The sequence below is a fragment of the Engystomops pustulosus genome, chromosome 4 (assembly GCF_040894005.1).
Source record: "Engystomops pustulosus chromosome 4, aEngPut4.maternal, whole genome shotgun sequence".
Classification (NCBI taxonomy): domain Eukaryota; kingdom Metazoa; phylum Chordata; class Amphibia; order Anura; family Leptodactylidae; genus Engystomops; species Engystomops pustulosus.
This window is the reverse complement of record NC_092414.1, coordinates 195,056,772-195,084,286: the sequence shown is the minus strand read 5'-3', so window position 1 is coordinate 195,084,286 and position 27,515 is coordinate 195,056,772. Positions and strand designations below refer to the sequence as shown.

The 27,515-nt window shown below is 43.4% G+C and overlaps 1 protein-coding gene across 1 annotated transcript in view; it reads right to left on the bottom strand.

Annotated features, from left to right (window-relative positions):
- Nucleotides 1-27,515, bottom strand: part of PLEKHA2 (pleckstrin homology domain containing A2) — a 70,779-nt gene that overhangs the window by 23,030 nt on the left and 20,234 nt on the right. The window contains exons 5-9 of the mRNA XM_072149242.1: nt 23,252-23,349; nt 8,275-8,406; nt 6,653-6,808; nt 3,111-3,179; nt 2,669-2,739 (exon numbers count right to left, since the gene is read on the bottom strand). Coding sequence (XP_072005343.1) covers nt 2,669-2,739; nt 3,111-3,179; nt 6,653-6,808; nt 8,275-8,406; nt 23,252-23,349 — 526 coding nt within the window. The remainder of the gene's footprint in view (nt 1-2,668; nt 2,740-3,110; nt 3,180-6,652; nt 6,809-8,274; nt 8,407-23,251; nt 23,350-27,515) is intronic.

Genomic DNA, 27,515 nt, shown 5'->3' with positions numbered 1-27,515 from the left:
GTGACTGATCCCACCAGACAGAGAAATTTGTAAAAACAATATGGTGCTTAATTAGAATATTAATAGACTAAAAGTACAGAGAGCGACAAATGCAGGTGACAAGTTTAGGGCTGCAGAAATGTGTTGTTTCTAGGGCGCTGCTGTGAAATGTGTGATACGTGTGAAGGTTTGAGCCCAGGATGCTGTGCCATAAGCCTGGTGACGCGTGTGATGAGACTGATAAGAGGGTCACAGTGTGGACGTTAGGTGTGGCCGGCGGTCTATCACATCGCTGATGGTTTGGAGCGTGAGTGGTAGAGAAAGGTGAGGAAGCTGAGATAGAGACATCCTGTGCTGCGGTTTCCTCTGCTGTCACAGCTGTGCACAGCTCTCTGCACCCATCAGGAGGCTCACATCCTTATCAATCTTTAGTTATTATCTAGGGTGAACTAATATAAGCATACAAAAGATAAGCATGAGAAGTGCACATCAAAGGAGGCAGAGGGCGCGTTCACACGTTCCGCTAGAACCGCGTTCATAACGCGACGCTAGCGCACAGGGGGCGGAGTTTGGGGCGATCGCATATGCGTTTCCAGAGAAACGCATGCGATCAGGTTATCAATCGCATGCGTTTCCCGGGAAACGCATATTCGATCGGCCCGAGCCGCGCCCACTGTGCACTAGCGTCGCGTTATGAACGCGACGATAGCGCAACGTGTGAACGCGCCCAGAACCTCACCCTCCAGGACCTGGACCCACTGCAGAATCCGGGACAGGGCCACATTCATACCTTGAGTCACTTATGACCTCTACCTTTGTGACCTATCCCCTTATTATTAATTAATGTTATTTTTTTAATGATAAAAAGTTATACAATTTTCCAATATACTTTCTGTATCAATTCCTCACAGTTTTCTAGATCTCTGCTTGCTGTCATTCTATGGAAAGCTTCTATGTTTACTACTAGAGGACAGAAATCTGACCATGGTCACACAGGTGCACGGCTCGTTATATCACACAGCTCTGATTACTCTCTATGATACTAATGAACCCTGCACCTGTGTGACCATGATTTCTGTCCACTAGTAGTAAACATTACAAGCTTTCCATAGAATGACAGCAAGCAGAGATCTAGAAAACCGTTAAGAATTGATAGAGAAAGTATATTGGGAAATCGTATAACTTTTTATCATAAAAACAATAACATTCATTTGCTGAAATGGTAAGACCCCTTTAAGCGTCAAACCTTGCATGTGACTAATATGTACAATCACAATTATGAGTCCACTCCATTACTAAGTAGTAGTGGACTGATACTGTACACAATACAACTACGACTGGATCAGACTACACAGGATGCGTTTGTAGTCTGTTACCTTGGGGATACATATAGAGCGGGTAGTAGTGGACTGACACTGTAGACAATATAACTACACCTGGATCAGACTACACAGGATGCGTTTGTAGTCTGTTACCTTGGAGACATATAGAGCTGGTAGTAGTGGATTGACACTGTAGACAATAAAACTACGACTAGATCAGACCACACAGGATGTGTTTGTAGTCTGTTACCTTGGATACATATAGAGCAGGTAATAGTGGACTGACACTGTAGACAATATAACTACAACTGGATCACACTACACAGGATGTGTTTGTAGTCTGTTACCTTGGATACATATAGAGCGGGTAGTAGTGGACTGACACTGTAGACAATACAACTACGACTGGATCAGACTACACAGGATGTGTTTGTAGTCTGTTACCTTGGAGACATATAGAGCTGGTAGTGGTGGACTGACACTGTAGACAATATAACTACAACTGGATCAGACTACACAGGATGTGTTTGTAGTCTGTTACCTTGGATACATATAGAGCGGGTAGTAGTGGACTGACACTGTAGACAATACAACTACGACTGGATCAGACTACACAGGATGTGTTTGTAGTCTGTTACCTTGGAGACATATAGAGCTGGTAGTGGTGGACTGACACTGTAGACAATATAACTACGACTGGATCAGACTACACAGGATGTGTTTGTAGTCTGTTACCTTGGATACATATAGAGCGGGTAGTAGTGGACTGACACTGTAGACAATACAACTACGACTGGATCAGACTACACAGGATGTGTTTGTAGTCTGTTACCTTGGAGACATATAGAGCTGGTAGTGGTGGACTGACACTGTAGACAATATAACTACGACTGGATCAGACTACACAGGATGTGTTTGTAGTCTGTTACCTTGGAGACATATAGAGCTGGTAGTGGTGGACTGACACTGTAGACAATATAACTTCGACTGGATCAGACTACACAGGATGTGTTTGTAGTCTGTTACTTTGGGGACACATAGAGCTGCACAGCAGTTGCTGACAAAAATAAAAATTATATGGACATTTTTGTTCAAGTGATTTGGTTGTCAAGGTCCTATTGGAAGTTAAATGAACAAGTTCCCCTTGAGGGTTGAAAAACAGGGCTGATTCCTTCCATAAACAGCGCCACACCTGCCCATGGTTTGTGCTGGTATTGCAGCTCAGCTGTATAGAAATGGAGCTTAGTTGCTATACCACACAGGTCAGGAAAGGAGCTGTTTTCGGTAAAGAGCAGCCATGTTTTTCAACCTATGGACAACCCCTTTTAGATAATCCTACTTTAAACCAGAAGATCATCATTACTTACCCAGATTTGACAAGACATTCATGTGTCTTCAGTATATCCCTAAGAAGTATACAGCGCAGAGGTTCTCGATCCTAATGAGAAGAATACGTCATCAGAAATGGGCGCTGAAATATAGATAAAACTAAAATTTCGGAAAGCTAACATCCTTCCTTAAAGGCAATGTACATCTGCTTTGTTATATGGGAATCCTTTTAGGCCCCGTCTCTGGTGAGCCCTAAAGACAAGCTTCATTTGACTCTAAATTCCTATAGGTGCCATATGATTTACTAATGGCTCAACTACTGACCCAGAAAGTAAAAAACAAAATATGGTTGGCCAAGGGGTCACAAGAGCTTGACCCTTATGTCCTAGGTTGAAGGTTACTGAGGTATGTACAGAATTTTTCTATGGGTCCCCATTAGACTTTTCTGCATAATACTTTCCATAAAGAAGAAGGAATTACCGTTTCACATTTGTAGTAGCTAATATTAAAGGGGTTCAAGACGAAAAACCTTCTTTTCCAGTTCTTTCTCTGAAAAATAAAAATAAAATCATCATTTGGTAAATCACACAGAGAGTAACACCCCTTTTACATGTCACCTCTCACCCTCTATGATAGATTTTTTTTTTCACAGCTCCGGCTTTGTATCTGCCCAATAACCACGAAAACCAGAGAGGAAAGAAGAGGGGAGGGGCTGACATTAGGCGCACCCTTCCAAAGCCACAACTGACACATATATGTCATACGTACACCCCCGCATGATACGTTTACGGAAAGACTGTCTATTGGCCTAGGTGATTCGGCAATAACTATAGAGCTCATTGACGATTCCCTCATCTGCGATGACAATGGAGGGTGTTGCTTTACTGCCAATCAGTGCAAGTGGGTGGAGTAATCAGGCCTCTCACTGCCAATCACGGTGTAGGTGGGGAAATCAGGCCTCTCACTGCCAATCACTGTGTGTGGGCAGAGTAATCAGGGCTCTCACTGCCGATCACTGTGTGTGGGCGGGGTAATCAGGATTCTCACTGCCAATCACTGTGTGTGGGTGGGGTAATCAGGCCTCTCACTGTCAATCACAGTGTATGGGCAGAGTAATCAGGACTCTCACTGCCAATCACTGTGATCGGGATTGTCGCTGCCAGTCCCTGTGTGTGGGTGGAGAAATAAGAACTCTTAATCAGGGTCGGATCCAGGTTTCAGTAGGTCCCTGGGCGATAGAGCCTAGGTGGGCCCCTTTGCAGTGAACTCACATGGAAGCATTTGAAATTCGGAAACGAAAAAAGTCTCCAGTCCTAAAATATTCCCTAGTTTATCATACCAAACAGCCTCCTCATGGTTATTTTATATAGTCCCCCCTCATAAACTATGGATTTATTATATACAGCCCCCCTTACCACGATGGATTCCTTATGTATAGCCTTATGTGGGCCCCCCCCAGCAGCTCTGGGTCCTGGCACTTGCCCCAGCATGCCCAGTGCTGGCGCCAGCCCTGCTCTTAATGTCCTAATAGGAGCCTGTCAAAATGTCTTCACATAATCTGAAATCCTATCATATAAGCCCTTATCAGTATATGTGTGTAAGTATCTTCTATGTACTACCACCCCCGTTGGCAGGTAGGTGGCTCCCATAAGCTGTTTGATCCATGCCACACAGTGCGGCTTTGAAGTTTCTTTATATCGGATCTCATGACCGCACGCTCACCTGGGCTGAAGGGCGGTGTCACTGAAAATACCTGGCCGCTCGCCCTCAGCGCTAAAGCTAATGAATGGAATATTTCAGCAGCTATAATCACCCACAAAGGGTGTCATTAACATTCCAATGTAAATGAGACCTCTTTATTTTTTTTTTAATTACAGTCATCCTGTAATTACACCCCAGACGAGGCTGCACATTGTGTAGCGCTGTACAAAGCCAGCTTGTAAAATACACGGATCGCTGCTTTCCCATAGAGCTAACTGAGGTAAACATTGGCGCGGGCGGGTAAAAATCCAAAAACAGCGCACAATATTTATACTATACCCCTCCCCTAAACTCCCCTAAACAGAATTTCCTATGCGCCATACTGGTTCAGACACAATCGTAACGTATTACAATTATTGTAAATCGTGTGACTTGATCTGTACGGGACGGAATACCGTAATTTGTTTTACAGCCTGATATTACATTGGGAAAAGGGAGGGAATCTTCCGGTGAGGGAATGTGACCTGCAAAACTACAAGCGCGGTGTAACATTCAGTCATGTATATTACCGCCATAGCTGAGCTACTGCTCATGAATAATAATAATCATATCCAACCCGCTCACTTTCACTTCCTATAAGCTGAGAATGACTCGCCAGCCACGATATGCGTGACCCCACGTTACCTTACTGCGCCTTACACTGCTAGAATAATACCACCACATGGAGCTAAATAGTAATATCCACTGACTTATTACTGCCCTACAGTGCTGAAATAATACTACCATATGGGGCTTAATAGTAGCATCCACTAAAATAATGCAGCAATAGGGAGAGTGATAGCAATATCCACTAACATAATGCTGTCATATTGAGCTTAAAAGTAATATCCATTAAATAATACTGCCATATGGGGTTCCTTGGGCCCACCCTCCATTAACTTCTAGAAAACAGACTCTAGAATTCTCCAAATTGGGTTGTCTTCTACTGTATCTCTGGGATCCAGTACTGGGTTAGGGCCTGGGCCCACCAGAGGATCCCCTGGGACTCTGGTGGGCCAGTCCAACACTGGCTAAAATAATACAGCCATATGGAGAGTAATAGTAATATCCACTAATATAATACTGTCATATTGAGCTTAAAAGTAATATCCATTAAATAATACTGCCATATGGGGCTAAAATAATACAGCCATATGGAGAGTAATAGTAATATCTACTAATATAATACTGTCATATTGAGCTTAAAAGAAATATACATTAAATAATACAGCTATATGGGGCTAAAATAATACAGCCATATGGAGAGTAATAGTAATATCCACTAATATAATACTGTCATATTGAGCTTAAAAGTAATATCCATTAAATAATACAGCTATATGGGGCTAAAATAATACAGCCATATGGAGAGTAATAGTAATATTCACTAATATAATACTGTCATATTGAGCTTAAAAGTAATATCCATTAAAGTAATATTGCCATATGGAGGTAAAATAATACAGCCATGTAGAGCATAACAGTAACATACACTAAAATAATTCTTCCTTAAAGTATTAAAAATGATACCTCCATATGGAGGTAAAATAATATGGAACTAAAATAATGATTCTACATGGAGCTTAATAGTAATATCCACTAAAATAATTCTGCCTTGCAGTGCTAAAAATAATACCTCCATATAGAGAGAAATAATATGGAGCTAAAATAATACAGCCTTATGGGGCTTATTAGTAATATCCACTAAATAATAGTGTCTTACAGTTTTATTTAATAATACTTGTTATGTAATACAGTACCCATGTTATTGATAACACTGATATAATACTACCGTGCAATGCTACAATAAACTCACCCTGTCCTAAGATAAAACTGCTGTACATTGCCAAAATAACATTGCCATACAGTGCAAAGAATAATGATGACAAACTTTTATACAGTATCAAAATAATACCACCATAGAGTGTAAAATACTGTGCCTAGATAATGGTAACATAGAGTGCACACTAGTGATATAGTATAGCCAATGAAGACTACAAAGCTGAAATGTGGATCCTGATTTCAGCCATCACTGTCTTATATGAGGAAATAGGATGTTTGCCCAATCTCCAAAACAGGGATGCAGAAGTTGTTACATAATACTGCCATATGGTGCACACATAATATTAATATAAAGTTGATACAAGACAGAAACCACAGATAACCTAATGCTACTGCAATCTAAAGCCTAAACAATAATACACATCGACTCAAACAGGAGGTATAGGATAGATTGAACATTTTGGGGGAGGGGCTGGTCACTGCTATATAGATGTCTTTACCATATTTCCTTGCTTGACACAATATCCGCTCTTCAATGCACAAATGCTGGATGTAGGTTTCTTGATGAGCTGGGGCATGAGGCTATGGCTGCGCCGGAGCGGGGTGTGAGGGGTCACTTCATGGCGGATCACCTCTGGGGGACATTCACATCCATTCTGTAGACACAAGATATAATGATGTGACTCCAGGCTAATAACACAACAAATATGGCATCTATGTCACAGTAAATAAGGGCCAAAACCATGACACTGGATGCATACGTGATTCCTAAGGGTTTTACCATAGTGGCTCGCTACTTTTTCCGGTGTCCCCGTTGGCCTCCATGGGACTTCAATTTCTACAGCCCACAACACGTCCTGCTTAGTGTTGAGAGAACCCAAACTGCACTGTTCCAATTCATTCAGAACACCGTGGGGTCGGGACCCCAAACTTGAACACAGACTTCTGCCAGAACAGCCAATCAACCAGCTTTTAGCCCCTAGCAACCACAGTCATGCCCATTGTAGGCAATGCTGTGATTGGCCATGCGGGATACGTGACCCTGATGTATAAGAGGAGTGGTCACATGTCCCACCACCATTATATCCAGGAGAGATCTAGCGAGATGCTGCAGCTGGAGGGACTTAGATAGGGACTTAGAAAAATGTAGGAAATTGCCCTTTTCAGGGCAGGTAGATAAGAAAAAAAGGCTGCTTTATTGAAAGACAGCTAGAAATTTTAAACAATTGCCCTTTTTAGGGCAGTGACAAAAACTGTGTGTGTACTTATACCATCTAATAACACAATGACAGTAACTGCATGTGTAGAACCATACCAATTGGGGGTTTTATTTACCTATTTATTTTACTTTTATATTATATGTTATTATTTTAAGTACTTTCCTTGCCCCATTTTTTGCAGGCCAATTGTCCTGTCATTATTTTGCTGCCCTCTACCCCTTTCTACCCTCATTTTACAGCCACTTTGGGGTCAGGTCCCCTTTGATTTCAACTGGGTTTAGGTCTTGTGTGAAGTTTGGCCGAACTCGTTGAACCCAAACTTCGACAGACTTGATCAACACTATTTCTGGTTCCATCACCGGCCTCCACTTCCTGGTTCATCACGACACTGGGAAAATGGCCGCTGAGAGCAATGGCCACAGACTGAAATCAGCCAGAGATTGCCTGATTAGAACTCTCTATGCGTCAAGAAGAATCAAGAAGTAGTCCACATCGGTGGAATAGGAGTTTTGTATCCCATTTTAGGTATTTTGTAAATATCCATTTTCTAAGGATCTTAGGCTATATTCACACTGCCGTTGCCCGCCCGTACCGTACCGTAGCGGGCAACGGCAGTGTACGGGGAGAGGAGGAGGAGGTGAGCGCAGCTCACCCCCGCCCCTCTCCATAGCAACCTATGGCGCACGGCGCCGTATTACGGGGAAAGATAGGACAGGTCCTATCTTTCTCCCGGGTACGGAACGGTACGGTGCCGCACGTGTGCGGCACCGTACCGCTCCTGTAGGGTGCCGTGCGCCCATAGGAGTGTATGGGGGACGTATATCGGCCGTATATACGTCGGCCGTATATACGTCCCCCATACGTTCGTGTGAATGTAGCCTTATTAGTAATGAAACACACACCTGGCTAATGGGGGTCTGTATGACCACTCCCGCGATGATCTCTGTCTTATAAGCTGTTTGTGACTTCTTCTCCTGAGATTCGGATCCAATGGATTGTATTTCCGGAGCCTGCGTTGATCCTGGTCTGGGTACCTGAGGAGCATCATACATAAATCAACTGAGCAACATAACATATAGCATGAGATACCATACTCATTTTGGAGATTTTGGAGCCCAATATGTTCTCAGACTAGTTGTCATTTCCGTTACGCTCATCAAGGGACTAGGTCCAACAGCTGGGAAATTTCTGGCGGCAATTAAAAAACTGCACCATTGTTGTAGATTGTAGAATCAAAGATAGGGGGCGACCAAAGTGATGCTCCCCCTGCAGCCTCTGAACTTCTCCAGTAAATATGACTCTTCTCTGCTCATTTTCACATGACTTTAGAGGAGATATTTTATGGGTAAACGGGTGAGATTTCACATTCTAGAAAGGACATTTCATCCACTACCTGAGAGGGCTGGTGGTTTAATGTGGTGAAATCTGATGACAGGTTCCCTTTAAATTATAATATTATGTGAAACTTTATGGAAATGTTGTTTTGTCATGGGGGGAGGGACCACTCTGCTTTCTGTTTGGACTTCAGAAAAAAGTATTATATAAGGTGCAACACATGGAGGTTTAGACGGCAATACAGAAATGGATATGAATAGGACCTGTCATATCTGATGGGCCAAACCACACATTGTATGACAATTCTCTATAGAACTCCATGTAGCATTGTCTACGAAACAATGGGCAGGGAAAGACTCATAGGTGACAGGCCCTACACATAGTTGAAAAGCCTGCGAGTGACTTTGCCTCTGGCACGTTGCATGCTTTCTTAGTTCCATGTTAACAATGATGTGTTAATCACGCATGACTGGCCGGCTATTCCAGACAGCGGTTACACAATCCTGGATCGGGGCCCATTTCTCACAGTATAATTAGATCTATCGTGTGGAGTACGTTGAGGACCACATGCCCTGAAGCTTCTCCATGTTGTCGTATGAATTCATCTCTTGTCGGATCAAAGTCCCTTTTTTTATCCCATTACTTAGATTTTTACTCCATAGGTTGCAACAAGGTGTACCATACATGGTTTATATCGGAGAGAGAAGTATCTATACAACTGATATTCCTTCAAATATCTGAATTGGCAAGACTGAGCTGACCCTTAATTCAAAAAATAGAAACCCCCAAGCTGTTGTGGCCCATTATAAAAGCTTTAGGAAGAGATGGAGACCTAGGAGTAGAGATGGGACGTGACTTGTCCATGGGTCAAAGAAACAAGAAGTGGAAAAGCTGTAACAGATACCATCTACACGGCACGTGGGCTACGTGAAGACACCTCCATGCAAGGCTCTACACAGGGCGGAGGCATAACAAGAATCAAAATGCCAGCCAGTATAAGCACATTGGGGCACATTTTCTTACCCGTCCCGTTGACGCCGCCGATCCGGAATGTCTGACGAGGATTCGGAGCTGCCGCGTTTCACTAAGATCGTGCGCCCGATATCCTGCATGTGTCGCTTCCCCCGCTGAGGCCCGCTGGAGTTCACCTTCTTCTTCCGAGTGCATGTGAGTGCAGATCTTGCGACACAATTTGGTTTTTAAATTCCGCGGTTTGTCCGAAGCAGTCAGGTTGTCCAACGTCCACGGCCCCCAATTTGTGTCGCATGCAAGCCGGCACGATGCACCAAAATCCGATCGCGTGCGCCAAAAACCCGGGGCAATTCAGGGCAAAACGGTAAAAATCACGAAACCATATGGAAATGCGTCTGACGGCCCCTTAGTAAATGTGCCCCATTGTCTGAAAATATGAGGGTATAAGCAAGGTGCCCAATAGTAGTTAAGACTTAACTTTTAATTCAAATAATGTAAAAAAGCCACCTATCTACCTGTGGCTAGAATAAACATTCAACAATGACAAAGGAAAAGAATTTCTTCCTTTAAAAACATAAACCTAGTGACATAGAGATCATTAGGGACATTGGAGTGTCCTGGTGAAAGTACAGCTTAATAAGCAAACAGGGGTACAATTAAGCCAGGTATATTGCATGTATAAACAGGAGATAGCAAGGGAAGTAAAAACAGGTTGGGTCTCACCAGTCTTCATCCAGGGGAGGCAGGATTACCGGGTATATGGTCCAGAGATAGCCTAGTTATCCCTATTAACTCTGGCTCCTGAGCCCCTTGAATTGCTCCCAGCCCTTACAAGGGCGGTCCCATGTCTGCCCCTGCGATGGCTATTGTACCCTATTTCTTAAATAGTAAATAGTATCAAATCCCTACGCGTTTCGTGCAAGGGTTAGATTGCACTCATCAGGGGATAATAAATCAGAAATAGTACTCCAGCTTGCTGTTAAAAAATGGGCTCTGTATACTCGCCCTATTTCCAGGCTGTAAAACGGGCTGTGGCTCGTCCAGCATCAGCGAGCGTTAACCTAAGCACTAGGTAGAGAGTACGGCGTCGGCGCCAGATTACCGCGCATGCGTCAAAGTTAAAGCCGATTCCGGCCGCCCAGGCCACGCCCCCGGTTCTGTCATTGGTCGGGGAGCCGTCGCGTCATGGCCTGGGAGGAGGCCGCACCCGGGTATGACAGTGATGGACAGGTGAGTACATCGAGCAACAGTGGTGCTCGTAGTGTAGCTCCTCCTCGCTCTCCAGAGTGAGAGGTAGGAGTAGAGTTTACACAGACCCGGTGTAGCAGCCGTCAGCAACCCCTACTGGCCTCCAATCAGTACAGTGACAATGTTAGCATTCAAATGGATAGCCGTGGGGAAGAGTAGTGCCTCAACAGGAATGATGAACCCCTCAGAGATTCCTATCGGAGGTCTAAACCGGGGGTTAACACATCGCACTTTCATAGGCTCAGTAAGAGATAACTGTGCCTTAGTGCAGTTCCGTGGGCATTAAAACTTGGTCTTTATTATTATTATCTGGTTTTTAGGTTGGAGAAGTAAAATGGCAACTCTTAGTAATGTTGGGACTAAGGACTAAAGCTTTAAGGATTTAGTGGCCAAAAGAGTGGGGGGGGGGGGGAAGGGGGGGAGAGGGGAAAAGGAAGAGAGGGAGGGAACAAGGAAAGGACCAAGGAGGATTGTCACTTGTCAGTATCGTGTGGAAGGATACAGTGAGCTTCAGAGGAAGCAAGCATAACTTAAGGTTTCGTTGAGTCCTTTTGGGGTTACTGTATCCAGGGAAAAAATCCATTTTGCTTCCTTTTGTAGGATGGATCTGTCCCAATTGCCTCCCCTGATAGGTCTGGGGACTGCCTCAATACCATGGAAGCTGATCTTCTTTGCATCTCCATTGTGAATTAAATTTATATGTCGTGCCAGAGGTGTATCTCTGTTATGAGCAATGTCTCCCAGATGTGCTCCTATCCTTCTTCTCAACTGGCAGATAGTTTTTCCAACGTATTCTAATTTGCACTCGCATATTGCCCTGTAGACTACTCCTTCCGTACGGCAGTTGATGAACTGTCTAATCTTAAACGTGCTGCCTGTTACTGTCGAAGTGAAGGTTTTGCACCTTTTTATGTACGGACAGGCTATACATCCACTACAGCAAAAACTGCCTGCAATTTCGATTTTCTCAAGCCATGTAGAGTCATATGTGTCTGTAAAATGGCTACGGACTAGTCTGTCCTTCAGGGAACGACCCTTTCTATAAGTTACTGTAGGTCTTGTGCTAATGACATCTCCTAAATCCGGATCCATCCCTAGAATATCCCAATGTTTGTCCAACACCTTTTTAACTCTGCTAGCCCCATTATCAAAGGTTGTAATTAACCTAATCATTTTGTCTTCCCTTGGTTTCTCTTGTATTTTCAGGAGGTCACTACGATCTCTATGTAGGGCCTCTTGAAAGGCCGACCTCAGTATCCTATCAGGATAACCCTTATCCTGAAACCTCTGACGTAGGTCTTTAGCTTGTCTAAGAAACGTCCTAGTGTCTGAACAGTTCCTCCTAAGTCGGAGGTACTGTCCTTTTGGGATACCTCGCTTTAGGGGAGTTGGATGGCAGCTTTCCCATCTCAAGAGCGAGTTTGTGGAGGTGGCCTTGCGGTACACCTCTGTTGCGAGGCCACCCTCAGAATCTCGAGTTATTAGTACGTCTAGGAAGGAAAGGTTATGCATGGAGCTTTCATGCGTGAATCGTAAGCCAACTGGATTCACATTTAGCTGTTGCACAAAGTTTTTAAACTCTAAGGTGGAGCCTCTCCAGATGACCAGGACATCGTCAATGTACCTGTACCAGGCATCCACCTTAAATGTATTCAACTGATTTGCCTCATTAAACACTAGGGTCTCCTCCCACCAGCCCAGGAGCAAGTTGGCGTAGGTTGGCGCGCACGGCCAACCCATGGCCGTGCCCCTGAGCTGGTGGTAGTACCTCCCGTTAAAGAGGAAGAAGTTCCTAGTAAGGCAAAATTCGAGAGCCTCCAGTATGAAGTGATTATGTCTCTCTTGGTGTCTCCCTCTAGATTTGAGGAAGTGAGCCACTGCCCCTAAGCCCATCTTGTGGGGTATTGACGAGTACAGAGCTTCTACATCCACACTTCCAATGAGATGTTCTTTGTCGAGAGTAAGGCCATCTAGTTTCGTAAGGAGGTCCAATGTGTCCCTTGTATATGATGGAAGTGCTAAAACGAAGTCTCTTAAGACCTTGTCTAGATATATGCCCAGATTTTGTATTATGTTATCAACTCCTGAGACTATGGGGCGTCCCTTAAGTGGGGATAGCCCCTTGTGCACTTTGGGGAGACTGTAAAAGGTTGCTAGAACCGGGTTCTTTGGTCTAAGGAAGTTAAATTCCGCTTCGTCTATTACACCATCCATTCTAGCTTGCTGGAGTAGGTCGTCTAGTTCTTTAAGATATTTCTTGGTGGGATTTTCAGAGAGAATCTCATAGGATTCTCTATCATTTAGAAGGTCTAGGCACATGTCTTTGTATTGTGTAGTGTTCAGTAGGACTATGTTACCCCCTTTGTCCGACTGTTTTATTGTAATGGTTTTGTCCATCTGTAATACAGTCAAAGCCTCTAGTTCATTTTTAGTGCAGTTGTACTGGAGGTAGTCACTTCCAATATCCTGATAGGATACTGAGGTCGGCCTTTCAAGAGGCCCTACATAGAGATCGTAGTGACCTCCTGAAAATACAAGAGAAACCAAGGGAAGACAAAATGATTAGGTTAATTACAACCTTTGATAATGGGGCTAGCAGAGTTAAAAAGGTGTTGGACAAACATTGGGATATTCTAGGGATGGATCCGGATTTAGGAGATGTCATTAGCACAAGACCTACAGTAACTTATAGAAAGGGTCGTTCCCTGAAGGACAGACTAGTCCGTAGCCATTTTACAGACACACATGACTCTACATGGCTTGAGAAAATCGAAATTGCAGGCAGTTTTTGCTGTAGTGGATGTATAGCCTGTCCGTACATAAAAAGGTGCAAAACCTTCACTTCGACAGTAACAGGCAGCACGTTTAAGATTAGACAGTTCATCAACTGCCGTACGGAAGGAGTAGTCTACAGGGCAATATGCGAGTGCAAATTAGAATACGTTGGAAAAACTATCTGCCAGTTGAGAAGAAGGATAGGAGCACATCTGGGAGACATTGCTCATAACAGAGATACACCTCTGGCACGACATATAAATTTAATTCACAATGGAGATGCAAAGAAGATCAGCTTCCATGGTATTGAGGCAGTCCCCAGACCTATCAGGGGAGGCAATTGGGACAGATCCATCCTACAAAAGGAAGCAAAATGGATTTTTTCCCTGGATACAGTAACCCCAAAAGGACTCAACGAAACCTTAAGTTATGCTTGCTTCCTCTGAAGCTCACTGTATCCTTCCACACGATACTGACAAGTGACAATCCTCCTTGGTCCTTTCCTTGTTCCCTCCCTCTCTTCCTTTTCCCCTCTCCCCCCCTCCCCCCCCCCCCCACTCTTTTGGCCACTAAATCCTTAAAGCTTTAGTCCTTAGTCCCAACATTACTAAGAGTTGCCATTTTACTTCTCCAACCTAAAAACCAGATAATAATAATAAAGACCAATTTTTAATGCCCACGGAACTGCACTAAGGCACAGTTATCTCTTACTGAGCCTATGAAAGTGCGATGTGTTAACCCCCGGTTTAGACCTCCGATAGGAATCTCTGAGGGGTTCATCATTCCTGTTGAGGCACTACTCTTCCCCACGGCTATCCATTTGAATGCTAACATTGTCACTGTACTGATTGGAGGCCAGTAGGGGTTGCTGACGGCTGCTACACCGGGTCTGTGTAAACTCTACTCCTACCTCTCACTCTGGAGAGCGAGGAGGAGCTACACTACGAGCACCACTGTTGCTCGATGTACTCACCTGTCCATCACTGTCATACCCGGGTGCGGCCTCCTCCCAGGCCATGACGCGACGGCTCCCCGACCAATGACAGAACCGGGGGCGTGGCCTGGGCGGCCGGAATCGGCTTTAACTTTGACGCATGCGCGGTAATCTGGCGCCGACGCCGTACTCTCTACCTAGTGCTTAGGTTAACGCTCGCTGATGCTGGACGAGCCACAGCCCGTTTTACAGCCTGGAAATAGGGCGAGTATACAGAGCCCATTTTTTAACAGCAAGCTGGAGTACTATTTCTGATTTATTATCCCCTGATGAGTGCAATCTAACCCTTGCACGAAACGCGTAGGGATTTGATACTATTTACTATTTAAGAAATAGGGTACAATAGCCATCGCAGGGGCAGACATGGGACCGCCCTTGTAAGGGCTGGGAGCAATTCAAGGGGCTCAGGAGCCAGAGTTAATAGGGATAACTAGGCTATCTCTGGACCATATACCCGGTAATCCTGCCTCCCCTGGATGAAGACTGGTGAGACCCAACCTGTTTTTACTTCCCTTGCTATCTCCTGTTTATACATGCAATATACCTGGCTTAATTGTACCCCTGTTTGCTTATTAAGCTGTACTTTCACCAGGACACTCCAATGTCCCTAATGATCTCTATGTCACTAGGTTTATGTTTTTAAAGGAAGAAATTCTTTTCCTTTGTCATTGTTGAATGTTTATTCTAGCCACAGGTAGATAGGTGGCTTTTTTACATTATTTGAATTAAAAGTTAAGTCTTAACTACTATTGGGCACCTTGCTTATATCACTTGGTTACTCTATTTGATGCCATGGTCTGGAGCCAGTCTTGAACAAGTTACCTCTCTAATAGAGGAACATTTGACAAGCTCCTATACATTTACCTTTTAGAAAATATGAGGGTATGTAGCGTAGCCCAACTCCATTTCAGTAGGAACTTCTAAAGCAAGTGAGAATGAGAATGGGTGCTAGACTGGGCTGCCCTCGCTGCTTATGGATCCTATAGGAGCTGTATGGTATGAATCTATAGTACATGCACCTCTGGCTCCATCTATTATGACTACATATTTCACAAAAAAGAAACGTCATCAATGATCCACCCTTCTGCACCATCTCATACCAGGGGGAACTGTGAAATCATAGATAAGCCAACTTCAAAACTGGGGCCACCATCTTTATACAATACCTATATAGAGCTCCATCAAGCATGACTACATGACAGATCATTAGTCCGCAGAAACTGCAATGTAGAACATGTTCCTACGGGATCAGAGATGAAGCTCAAAAGTCTAGGTCCAGGCACATCCAAGTCCACCCCCTCATAATGGATTCACACTACATGATAAACTATTAATTGGATAGCTAGCTCCATCCTGTCTCCGAAAAGGCATGAAGCCTCCTCAACAGGTGTACAATATAAATCTAGAACTTATTATGGATTTTTGTAAAAAATTTGGTAAAAATTTTGCAAGGGTTACATCACACTCATTTACTTACCCGGTCCATTCGCGATCCCGCGGTGTGTTGTCCGACGTTGATTTGGAGCTTGCCGTGATTCACTAAGGTCGTGCGCCTGATATCCACTAGGTGTCGCTGCTGCCCTGAGGTCTGCCGGAGTTCACCTTCTTCTTCCCGGTGTATGTGTGTGCTATTCTTGCGACACAATTTTTAAAAAAAATTCCATGGTTTTTCCGAATTTGTCGGGTTTTCCGACGGCCACGGCCCCCGATTTCTGTCGTGCGAAAGCCGGCGCCGCTGGGCCACAATCCAATCGCATGCGCCAAAATCCCGGGACTATTCGGCGCAAATCGGAAATATTCGGGAAACCCAACGAAAATGCGAGATTCGGACCCTTAGTAAATGAGGCCCAATGTATGAAGACGTAGTTACAGCATAATATAGTAATCATGTAATAATGATCGTAAATAACATTGAGTTATTGGTGTTGGACAATTTATTTTTGACATTCGCTGAAGCGGAGCATGAACACGACAAAAACAGCAGCTGGGGCGACCATGACAGACGTGTTACTACACTCATGGGTGTTGTTAGAGGAAATGGTGCTCAGTGGAGTATGGAGTAACCTTCGTCTTACCATTGTAATTGTTTGTAGACTGCCAGGTGGTTAAAATGTTTTGGTGCATTAAAGGGGAACTGAATGTTTTTTTTTTTTGTGGGGGCGGGGAATAAGGTTTTATATTTGAACTGAGGTGTAGAAATAACTTTTTGTAATCAGCTGCCTGATTTTTACACCATGATGCGCATCTCTCATAACATAGATGCCATAGAGATGGTTTCCTCACTGTGGACCCCCTATTTCCAGGTCCAATTGTTGAGGTGGTTCCTCAGAACTTTAACAACTGATGTAACCATGTGTGTGATGGAGGACCAGCTCAACCGGTAAAGAAGCCTCAGAGATGACAAACTGATCTTAGTGGGAGGTGTGGATGATGGAAACAAATAAAGTTTCTAGAATATCAATGTGGGCAGAGGACAGAAAGGTCAAAAAGGAAGGACAGAACATAAAAGAGAGTAAAAAATCTTAATAATCACAACCTCTTCGCCTAGTTATTTATCAATGATGGTTCTCTTGGCTGGAAAGGGCTCCATAGTTTTTTGTCACGACCCCTGGCTTCAGGTGATCTGTTACTCTGCATATGTGATGACTCTCTATAAACCATGTATTTACTATAGTCTTTGATTCCCACCCATCGAGTCATGTGTGTTGGTTACGATGTTTCGACTTCTTGAAGTCGAACGCTTACACTGTTCATAGCTGGGTCAAGATGGTCACCAACCTTCCAGTCAATGTCTTCTTTGACACCCCCGACACCAGATACACTCTCATATGTCAAATACTCTCCTCCTATGTGCACTCTTCACCACTCCTCCAACACCCCGTGGCCTTCAGGTTGGTTTTTAAGTTGAAGCCCTGAAGGTCAAGGTGAACATAGAGGTCCAGATGTTGATACAAAGGGATGTTGGCCAAGCAATATTCAGGAAAGTAAATTCAACTCTGAATGTTTCTTCTGTCTGAGGTTAGCAGTGAAATATAGACGGTTACATAACAAAAATAGACAATTGCTTCCTGTTCCCTGTCACCAAAACTGAGCTCAAGTGAAAGATGTCTGTACTTACTGTGCTAACTGATACACAGTAAATATTGTATTGCTCCCTGAGGCAAAGTGCTCAGCTGGTGTATGGTGCACTACTGGGGGTGTCCATGGCAGCTATGTAACTAGTAGTGGTTGATCTAGCTTTAATATCTATAATAAAATTCTGCTTTGGAGATTGAGGTATTGGGGCCAGTTAGGTCCGACAAATGCCAAGAGCTCTACATAATATATGGGTAGCCTGTGCAGTTGCTCATGGGCCTAATACGGTAGAAGGAATGGGTTTTCTGCAGTCCACTGAAGAGATCTCACACACCAACACACCAGAGTGCTCCAAGTCCAGCTACAATCCTGGAAATTTAATGCATATTTCCTTTGAGACTGCCAAAGATCACTATCCCAGAATTGAGCATGCACACCACCGCCGCATGCGCACATAGGGTAATCGGGAACCTCTTGCCTTGTGATCACTGGTGGGTCCCAACTTCTGGATCCGCAGTGATCGGAAACTTATCCACACACATCTTTGTGGATTTAACCGTCTTGGTCTTATTGCTACATTTCCCGGTCAATGTAGAGCGCCATATTGGAGCTGCCCTGGCACCTTGCTCCCACGGGGGTCATTTCCTATGTGTAGCATCCAGTAGGTGTTTGTAAGATTTAGGGATTGTAAGATATAGACATTGTAATCCACACTCCTGTACATACATGCCATAGGCAGGACAATCCACCTCCTTGAGAAGATTAGGAAGTCAATGCCGCTCCCAAACACCTTCCGCCCGAGCACAATGGCGATGAGGGTTTATTGATATCAGGATAATGGAGGCTCATTAGGATTGTAATAATCCGTATAAACTAGTGTATAATAATAGTATGCTGAGAGGAGAACACTCATCTGTCAGTGTACAGACTCTTATAAAACTGGTCCTGGTAACACTGCAGCTTGTAGGTCCCATAATCCTCCTGCAGCACTGAACTTTACGTGCCCTACCGAAATCTTATGTAAAACTGCTGACACAGCATTTAACAAGATGAATGTATTCTGATTATCTCCAGCACTGCATGGATTTCCACCCCAATATAGCAGAGCTGAGTGTGTTATCTGAAGTCCTTAAGAGTTAAATCTTACAATTCATGATTTGGAAAGTGGGTCAGGCATTTGCAACGCACACGTTGGCAGATCCCCTCCCAGCCACAGTGTCCTATAACAATGTTAGGCTCCATGGGTGATTCTCACCCCTGTGGGATCTGATGTTTCATTTAGTTTAATGGGTGAATTCAATTTGTGATGCAAGAAATTTAAATTGGATTTCCCATGGGACCAGAAACAGCACTTTCATGGCAGCAGTATCCCATAACATACAAGCAATAGCCTCAGTATCCAATAGCAATGTCAGGCACAGGATTTCTAAAATAATTCCCCATGCCCAGGGCCGGCGCCAGCACTGGGCATACCTGGCCAAATGCCAGGGCCCAGAGCTGCTAGGGGGCCCACATAAGGAATCCATGGAGTTAAGTGGGCTGAATCCATAGGTTGTGAGGGGACTTATATAAAATAACCATTAGGGGGCTGTATGATAAACTAGGGAATATTTTAGGGAACAGAGGACTGTTTAGTTTCAGAATTTTTAATGCTGCTTCTTGAGTTTACTGCAAAGGGGCCCACTGAGGCTCTGTCGTCCAGGGGCCTACTGAAACCTGGAGCCGACCCTGCCCATGCCAGTGATAGTGCCACCATGAAGGTAAAGAAGAGCAACAGTGCCCTATAATAATAGCATTAAAAGGAAGTTACTACATAAAAATGGTGACCACAAAATGCACAATATATATAATAAAGATATCCTGCAACTATAGCTCCAGGAAAATCTGATTAATACTGCATATGAGATAGGGCGGAGAGACTTCTCACTCTGCATCTCATTCTCTCTGTGATCAGAACAAAGTCAGATCTACTTTCATATGAAAAGCTTTGAGACAAATATTTAAGGCATAAATGTCATATTAACCAGAAAAATCTGATTAATAATACAAATGAGATAAGGAATGGTGTGGTTTAATATTTGAAACTCCTGATCTCATGCTCTCTGTGATCAGCACAATGCCATCTTTACATTGATATGAAGAATTTTGACTGATATTTAGGCATGTATGTCATACTTGCCCTAGCTTTGTTGGGTAGAAAATCTAATTAGTACTGCAAATGAAATGAGTAATTGTAAGTTATTACATTTTAAGTCACTGACAACTGACAGTACACTGACAACTCAACTTTTCTATGAAAAATGATGTGGTACCTTGTAAGAAAAATCTGATTAATTCTGCAAATGACATAAGGACTAGTATAGTTTGACATTTGTAATTCTGGATCTCACACTATCTGTGGTCAGCACAATGTCATCTTTACTTTTAGATGCGGTATATATGCCTAAATATCAGTCTGTCATACTAACCCCCAGACCTTGTTGGGTAGAAACCCTAATTAGTACTGTAATTGAGACAAGGAATAGTGTGGTTTGACAATTGATACTCTGGATCTCAAACTATCTTCACTTTGATATGAAGGGTTTTGAGATAGACTGATAGTTAGGCATATATGTATCATATTAACCCTAGCCTTTTGGGGTAGAAAATCTAAATACTAGTGCAAATAAGATAAGTAATTGGATGGTGTGACTGCTTCTGTATGAAACATTGGGGCATATTTATCAAGCTGTCTGAAAGTCAGAATATTTCTAGTTGCCCATGGCAACCAATCACAGCTCAGCTTTCATTTTACCAGTGCTCATGAATATTTTAAAGGGGAGCTGTGATTGGTTGCCATGGGCAACTAGAAATATTCTGACTTTCAGACAGCTTGATAAATCTTCCCCATTATGTCATAGACTGGTGTTCAGGAATGTATGTTGTAAGAACCATAGCCATGTAGGGAAGAGAAATATTAATAATAATATTAAAATCTGATTAATACCGCAAATGAGATAAGGATGGTTTGGCATTTGAAATTCTGGATCTCACACTATCTGTTGTCAGCACAATGACATCTTTACTATATATATATATATATATATATATATATATATATATATATATACATTTTTTTTTACATATACCTAAATATCTGTCTGTCATACTAACCCGAGCCTTGCTGGGTACAAAATATAATTAGTACTGCAAATGAGATAAGCAATTGTAAGGTGTGACTTTTGCTTCTCCACCTATTTGTGGCCAGCACAGTGACAACTCAACTTTGATATGAAAAACTATGATGTAGAATGATGTTTAGTAATAACGCAAAAAAAAAAAAAAAAATCTGATTACTACTGCAAATGAGATAAGGAATGCTGTTCTGATATTCTGTATCTCACCCTCTTTGTGGTACAATGCCACCTCCACTGATTAGGGTTTAGGATACATGTAGTGGGAAACATAGCTTTGTTCAGCAGAAAAATCTGATTAATTCTGAGAATAAGATAAGGGATAACATGCTGCTGTACTTCTTCCCCTCTCTGTGAGCAGCATAGCACGGGGACAGCTTTCATCTGAACAAGTCTAATATCTAGCGATCCGCTGTCATGGTTCTGAGCCTCGTCATGCAAAAAAAATTGTCATTTCTTGCTCTCTGCCCTAGTAATTAGATTTTTTAGGTGACTAATCTTAGCCATAGGATCGGAGGTTTTTTTTACTACAGATTTATGGCTTCCTCATGTGTCCTCAGTAGGTTTGGTCATGTTCTTGCTCAGTGCACATCACCCGCTGTTTACGGTAACATATATGTGACATACACTAATCCTAGGCTTTAGTATGACATCTTTTCAGGCCTCACTTTACGAGGGGAGTCCGCCTTATTAATCTGGAGTGTATCGGTTGTGTAACAAAATGTACACAGTTCCTTCTACTTTCCTCTGTTTCCTCATGACAATGTCGCAGTCACATGCAGAACTGTCCTTACTAATACAATCACTTGACTGGACCGGTCATCACCTCCCACATGATCAGCATGGGTATTTCCTGAAGTTCTCTGTGCTGCTGGGAACCCTGGTCTTTGGAATATCTCCATTACTCTTCTTATTTAAAATTTTTGTCTCTTCTTCACATACGGGACTGTTCTCCATCACATAATCACATAAGTGGACAGGTCATTACCACTCACATGATCCGTAAGGGCGGTTCCTGAAATTCTCTGTGCTGCAGGGCAATCTGATCCTTCAAATATAAGTCAGCCAAAAACCTCCTTACTGTCTCCATTTACTTATATACAGAATGTTTCTTCTCCCCTGTCACATGGTCGACTTTCCTTACTCTAATCATCACATGAGTCAGCTGGTCGCTGCCCGCTCCAAAAGTCTCATAGTCTGCTCCTTCTGTCAAATGACTGATTATACAGCATATATGCCACTGAATTATACTCTCTATGGTCATCTGGCTTCTATATTAGTATACAGGACACCCGACTTACAGACAACCCATAGTTACAGACAGACCCCTCTGACCTCTGGTGAAGTCTCTGGATGCTTTACTATAGTCCCAGGCTGCAATGATCAGCTGTAAGGAGTCTGTAATGAAGTTTTATTGATAATCCTTGGTCCCATTACAGCAAAAAATGTTAAACTCCAATTGTCACTGGGGACAAAAATTTTTTTGCCTGGATCTACAATTATAAAATATACAGTTTCGACTTGCATACAAATTCAACTTAAGAACAAACCTCCGGACCCTATCTTGTACGTAACCCGAGGACTGCCTGTATTTACTTCTTATTCTTCTCTGAGCTGGTAGGTGGAGACCTAGCTGCACCGACTCACTCCTCCCCCTCTCCTCTCCATAGACTTCTCTATGTGCTCACTGCATTGTGATCCGGAGCCATAGAAGTCTATGGAGGACATGATCTGGTCAGATCACTAACCCCATAATAGCCATCTAAATGAGCCCTAATGTAGACATTCCAAAGTAAGAAGCAGATTAGGAGGGTGATAAGAGCCAAGGTAAGTGGTGCAAGAACTCCTTTCCTCTAATAAGATATGACAATGTTTTTTGTAGTCTCTTTTATATAAAGTTTGTTGCTGACCATTTAATAATGCAGAATAGCAAAACACAAAAAAGGCATAAAATGCTGACGCACTATAATAATGAGCGTAGATGTAGAAAATGTTCTCCTTAAAGAAGTTCCTCTTATCTTGATGCATCTTGCTGTAATTATATCCTGGAATGTAGTTTGGCAGATGTCTTCTTAGATACGCATCTTAGATAATCGGAGGAACATCTAATAGACTAATCCTCACAAACATTGTGGCGTACGGCCTAATCGCTGTCACATCACTTTCCTGAACATGACTGGACAGATACATTGTTACTGGTGGCTGTAATGCTGCAGACTGGCACCAGGCAGGCGGAGAATCAGGGTAGAAATGGGGGGCTCAGGGGAACTACTACTCATACAGAGCATACATGTGACTCTTACTTACTGTGATTTTACTCGCTGAGTTTAAGGCATCAACCCAATCCTGAAGATCCTTTGGGTCACTGGCTTGAAGAAAATATCTCTGAGATAAGGCATTGATAACTGGGGGGAGAATGAAGAAAGATTAGTATAATGATGGCACATGAGAGATGATAGATATGAGATAGATAGATATGAAATAGATAGATGGGTAGAGAGATATGAGATAGATAGATAGATAGATAGATAGATAGATATGAGATAGATAGATAGATAGATATGAGAGATATGAGATAGATAGATAGATAGATAGATATGAGATAGATAGATAGATAGAGAGATATGAGATAGATAGATAGATAGATAGATAGATAGATAGATAGATAGAGAGATATGAGATAGATAGATAGATAGATAGATAGATAGAGAGAGAGAGAGATGAGATAGATAGATAGATAGATAGAGAGATATGAGATAGATAGATAGATAGATAGAGAGAGAGAGAGATGAGATAGATAGATAGATAGATAGATAGATAGAGAGAGAGAGAGAGATGAGATAGATAGATAGAGAGAGATGAGATAGATAGATAGATAGATAGAGAGAGAGAGAGAGATATGAGAGAGATAGATAGATAGAGAGAGAGAGATATGAGATAGATAGATAGAGAGAGAGATATGAGATAGATAGATAGAGAGAGAGATATGAGATAGATAGATAGAGAGAGATATGAGATAGATAGATAGAGAGAGAGATATGAGATAGATAGAGAGAGAGATAGATATATATGAGCGAGAGAGATAGATATGAGAGAGATAGATATGAGAGAGATAGATAGATAGATATGAGATAGATAGATAGATGATGATGATAGATGATTGATTACATAGAATACATAGATAAATAGATATGAATAGATATGACTGCTTCATTGCAGCCAATTGGTAAGATACAAAAAAGGTTGTGTTTTGTGTGTATTTTTTAGCTCAGTAATGTGACTGGGCAATCTTGACAGAAAAAAAACAGATGTAGATATTTTGCTAATTGATTAAACAAGAAAAACTGAATTAACACACGGTGATAAGTATTCAGCCCCTGAGGGTGCAATCACACGTTGCAGTTACAGCTGCATCGCAATCAGTTTTGAGCTGGTTTTAGGTGCAGTTATGTTAATTTACCAGGTGAAAGACATGAACTGAACAGGTGAATTTGATTTTGAAGGGAAAACCTGTTCCACAAATGTCACTTACTTGTTTGACAAATGTCTTTCACCTGTTAAATTAACAAAACTGCACCTAAAACCACCAACTGATTGTGATGCAGTTGTAACTTCAACATGTGACTGCACCCTATTTCCTTCTGATCCTCCTTGAGATGTATCCACTCCTTCATTGGTTTACAGCTGTGTTTAGTAAAACTCATAGGACTTAATTAAGAAAGGCACACACATGTCTATATAAGAACTCACAGCTCACAGTGCATGTCAGCGCACATGAGAATCATGAGGTCTAAGGAACTGCCCAAGGAGCTCAGAGACAGAATTGTTACAAGACACAGATCTGGCCAAGGTTACAAAAGAAATCCTGCAGCACTTAACGTACCGAAGAACACAGTGACCTCCATAATACTTAAATGGAAGAACTTTGGGATGACCACAACTCTTCCTCAACCTGGCTGTCCAGCCAAACCAAGAGAGAAACTGGGAGAAGAGCCTTGTGAGATAGGTAAAGAAGAACCCCAAAATCACTGTGGTTGAGCTCCAGAGATGCAGCATGGAGATGGGGGAAAGTTTCACAAAGTTACCTATCACTGCAGCCTCCACCAGTCGGGGCTTTAAGGCAGAGTCTGACACATTGAACTTTTTGGGTGTTAATTTTAAGCAGTGTGCAGAGGATCCTCAAATCCAGGGGTGAAAAACTTGTATCTTCCCAAAAAGATTCCTGGCTGCACCAGCTCCAAATCTGCTTCTACTCAACACTGAGCAAAGGGGCTGAATACTTATCACCGGGGGCTAAATACTTATCACCGGGGGCTGAATACTTATCACCGGGGGCTGAATACTTATCACCGGGGGCTGTATACTTATCACCGGGGGCTGTATACTTATCACCGGGGGCTGAATACTTATCACCGGGGGCTGAATACTTATCACCGGGGGCTGAATACTTATCAGCAGGGGCTGAATACTTATCACCAGGGGCTGAATACTTATCACCGGGGGCCGAATACTTATCACCGGGGGCTGAATACTTATCACCAGGGGCTGAATACTCATAACCAGGGGCTGAATACTTATCACCGGGGGCTGAATACTTATCACCGGGGGCTGAATACTTATCACCAGGGGCTGAATACTTATCACCGGGGGCAGAAAACCTATCACCAGGGGCTGAATACTTATCACTGGGAGCTGACTACTTATCACGGGGGCCAAATACTTATCACGGGGGCTGAGTACTTATCACAAGGAGCTGAATACTTATCACCAGGGGCTGAATACTTATCACCGGGGGCTGAATACTTATCACCGGGGGCTGAATACTTATCACCAGGGGCAGAATACTTATCACCAGGGGCTGAATTCTTATCACTGGGGGCTGAATACTTATCACCTGATTGGGGGTCGATACTTATCACCGAGGGCTGAATACTTATCACCAGGGGCTGAATACTTATCACCGGGGGCTGAATACTTATCACCGGGGACTGAATACTTACCACCGGGGGCTGAATACTTATCACCAGGAGCTGAATACTTATCACCAGGGGCTGAATACTTATCACCAGGGGCTGAATACTCATAACCAGGGGCTGAATACTTATCACCAGGGGCTGAATACTTATCACCGGGGGCTGAATACTTATCACCGGGGGCTGAATACTTATCACCAGGGGCTGAATTCTTATCACTGGGGGCTGAATACTTATCACCTGATCGGGGGCCGATACTTATCACCGAGGGCTGAATACTTATCACCAGGGGCTGAATACTTACCACCGGGGGCTGAATACTTACCACCGGGGGCTGAATACTTATCACCAGGGGCTGAATACTTATCACCAGGGGCTGAATTCTTAACACTGGGGGCTGAATACTTATCACCTGATCGGGGGCCGATACTTATCACCGAGGGGCTGAATACTTATCACCGGGGGCTGAATACTTATCACCGGGGGCTGAATACTTATCACCAGGGGCTGAATTCTTATCACTGGGGGCTGAATACTTATCACCTGATCGGGGGCCGATACTTATCACCGAGGGCTGAATACTTATCACCAGGGGCTGAATACTTACCACCGGGGGCTGAATACTAACCACCGGGGGCTGAATACTTATCACCAGGGGCTGAATACTTATCACCAGGGGCTGAATTCTTAACACTGGGGGCTGAATACTTATCACCAGGGGCTGAATACTCATAACCAGGGGCTGAATACTTATCACCGGGGGCTGAATACTTATCACCAGGGGCTGAATACTTATCACCGGGGGCTGAATACTTATCACCGGGGGCTGAATACTTATCACCAGGGGCTGAATACTTATCACAGGGGGCTGAATACTTATCACCGGGGGCTGAATACTTATCACGAGGGCTGACTACTTATCACCAGGGGCTGAATACTTATCACAGGGGGCTGAATACTTATCACCGGGAGCTGAATACTTATCACAAGGGCTGACTACTTATCACAAGGGGCTGAATACTTATCACCGGGGGCCGAATACTTATCACCAGGGGCTGAATACTTATCACCGGGGGCTGAATACTTATCACCAGGGGCTGAATACTTATCACCAGGAGCTGAATACTTATCACCAGGAGCTGAATACTCATAACCAGGGGCTGAATACTTATCACCGGGAGCCGAATACTTATCACCGGGGACTGAATACTCATAACCAGGGGCCGAATACTTATCACCGGGGGCAGAATACTTATCACCGGGGGCTGACTACTTATCACCAGGGGCTGAATACTTATCACCGGGGGCTGAATACTTATCACCGGGGGCCGAATACTTATCACTGGGAGCTGACTACTTATCACCGGGGGCCGAATACTTATCACGGGGGCTGAGTACTTATCACCAGGAGCTGAATATTTATCACCGGGGCTGAATACTTATCACCGGGGGCTGAATACTTATCACCGGGGGCTGAGTACTTATCACCAGGAGCTGAATATTTATCACCAGGGGCCGAATACTTATCACGGGGGCTGAGTACTTATCACCAGGAGCTGAATATTTATCACCGGGGGCTGAATACTTATCACCGGGGG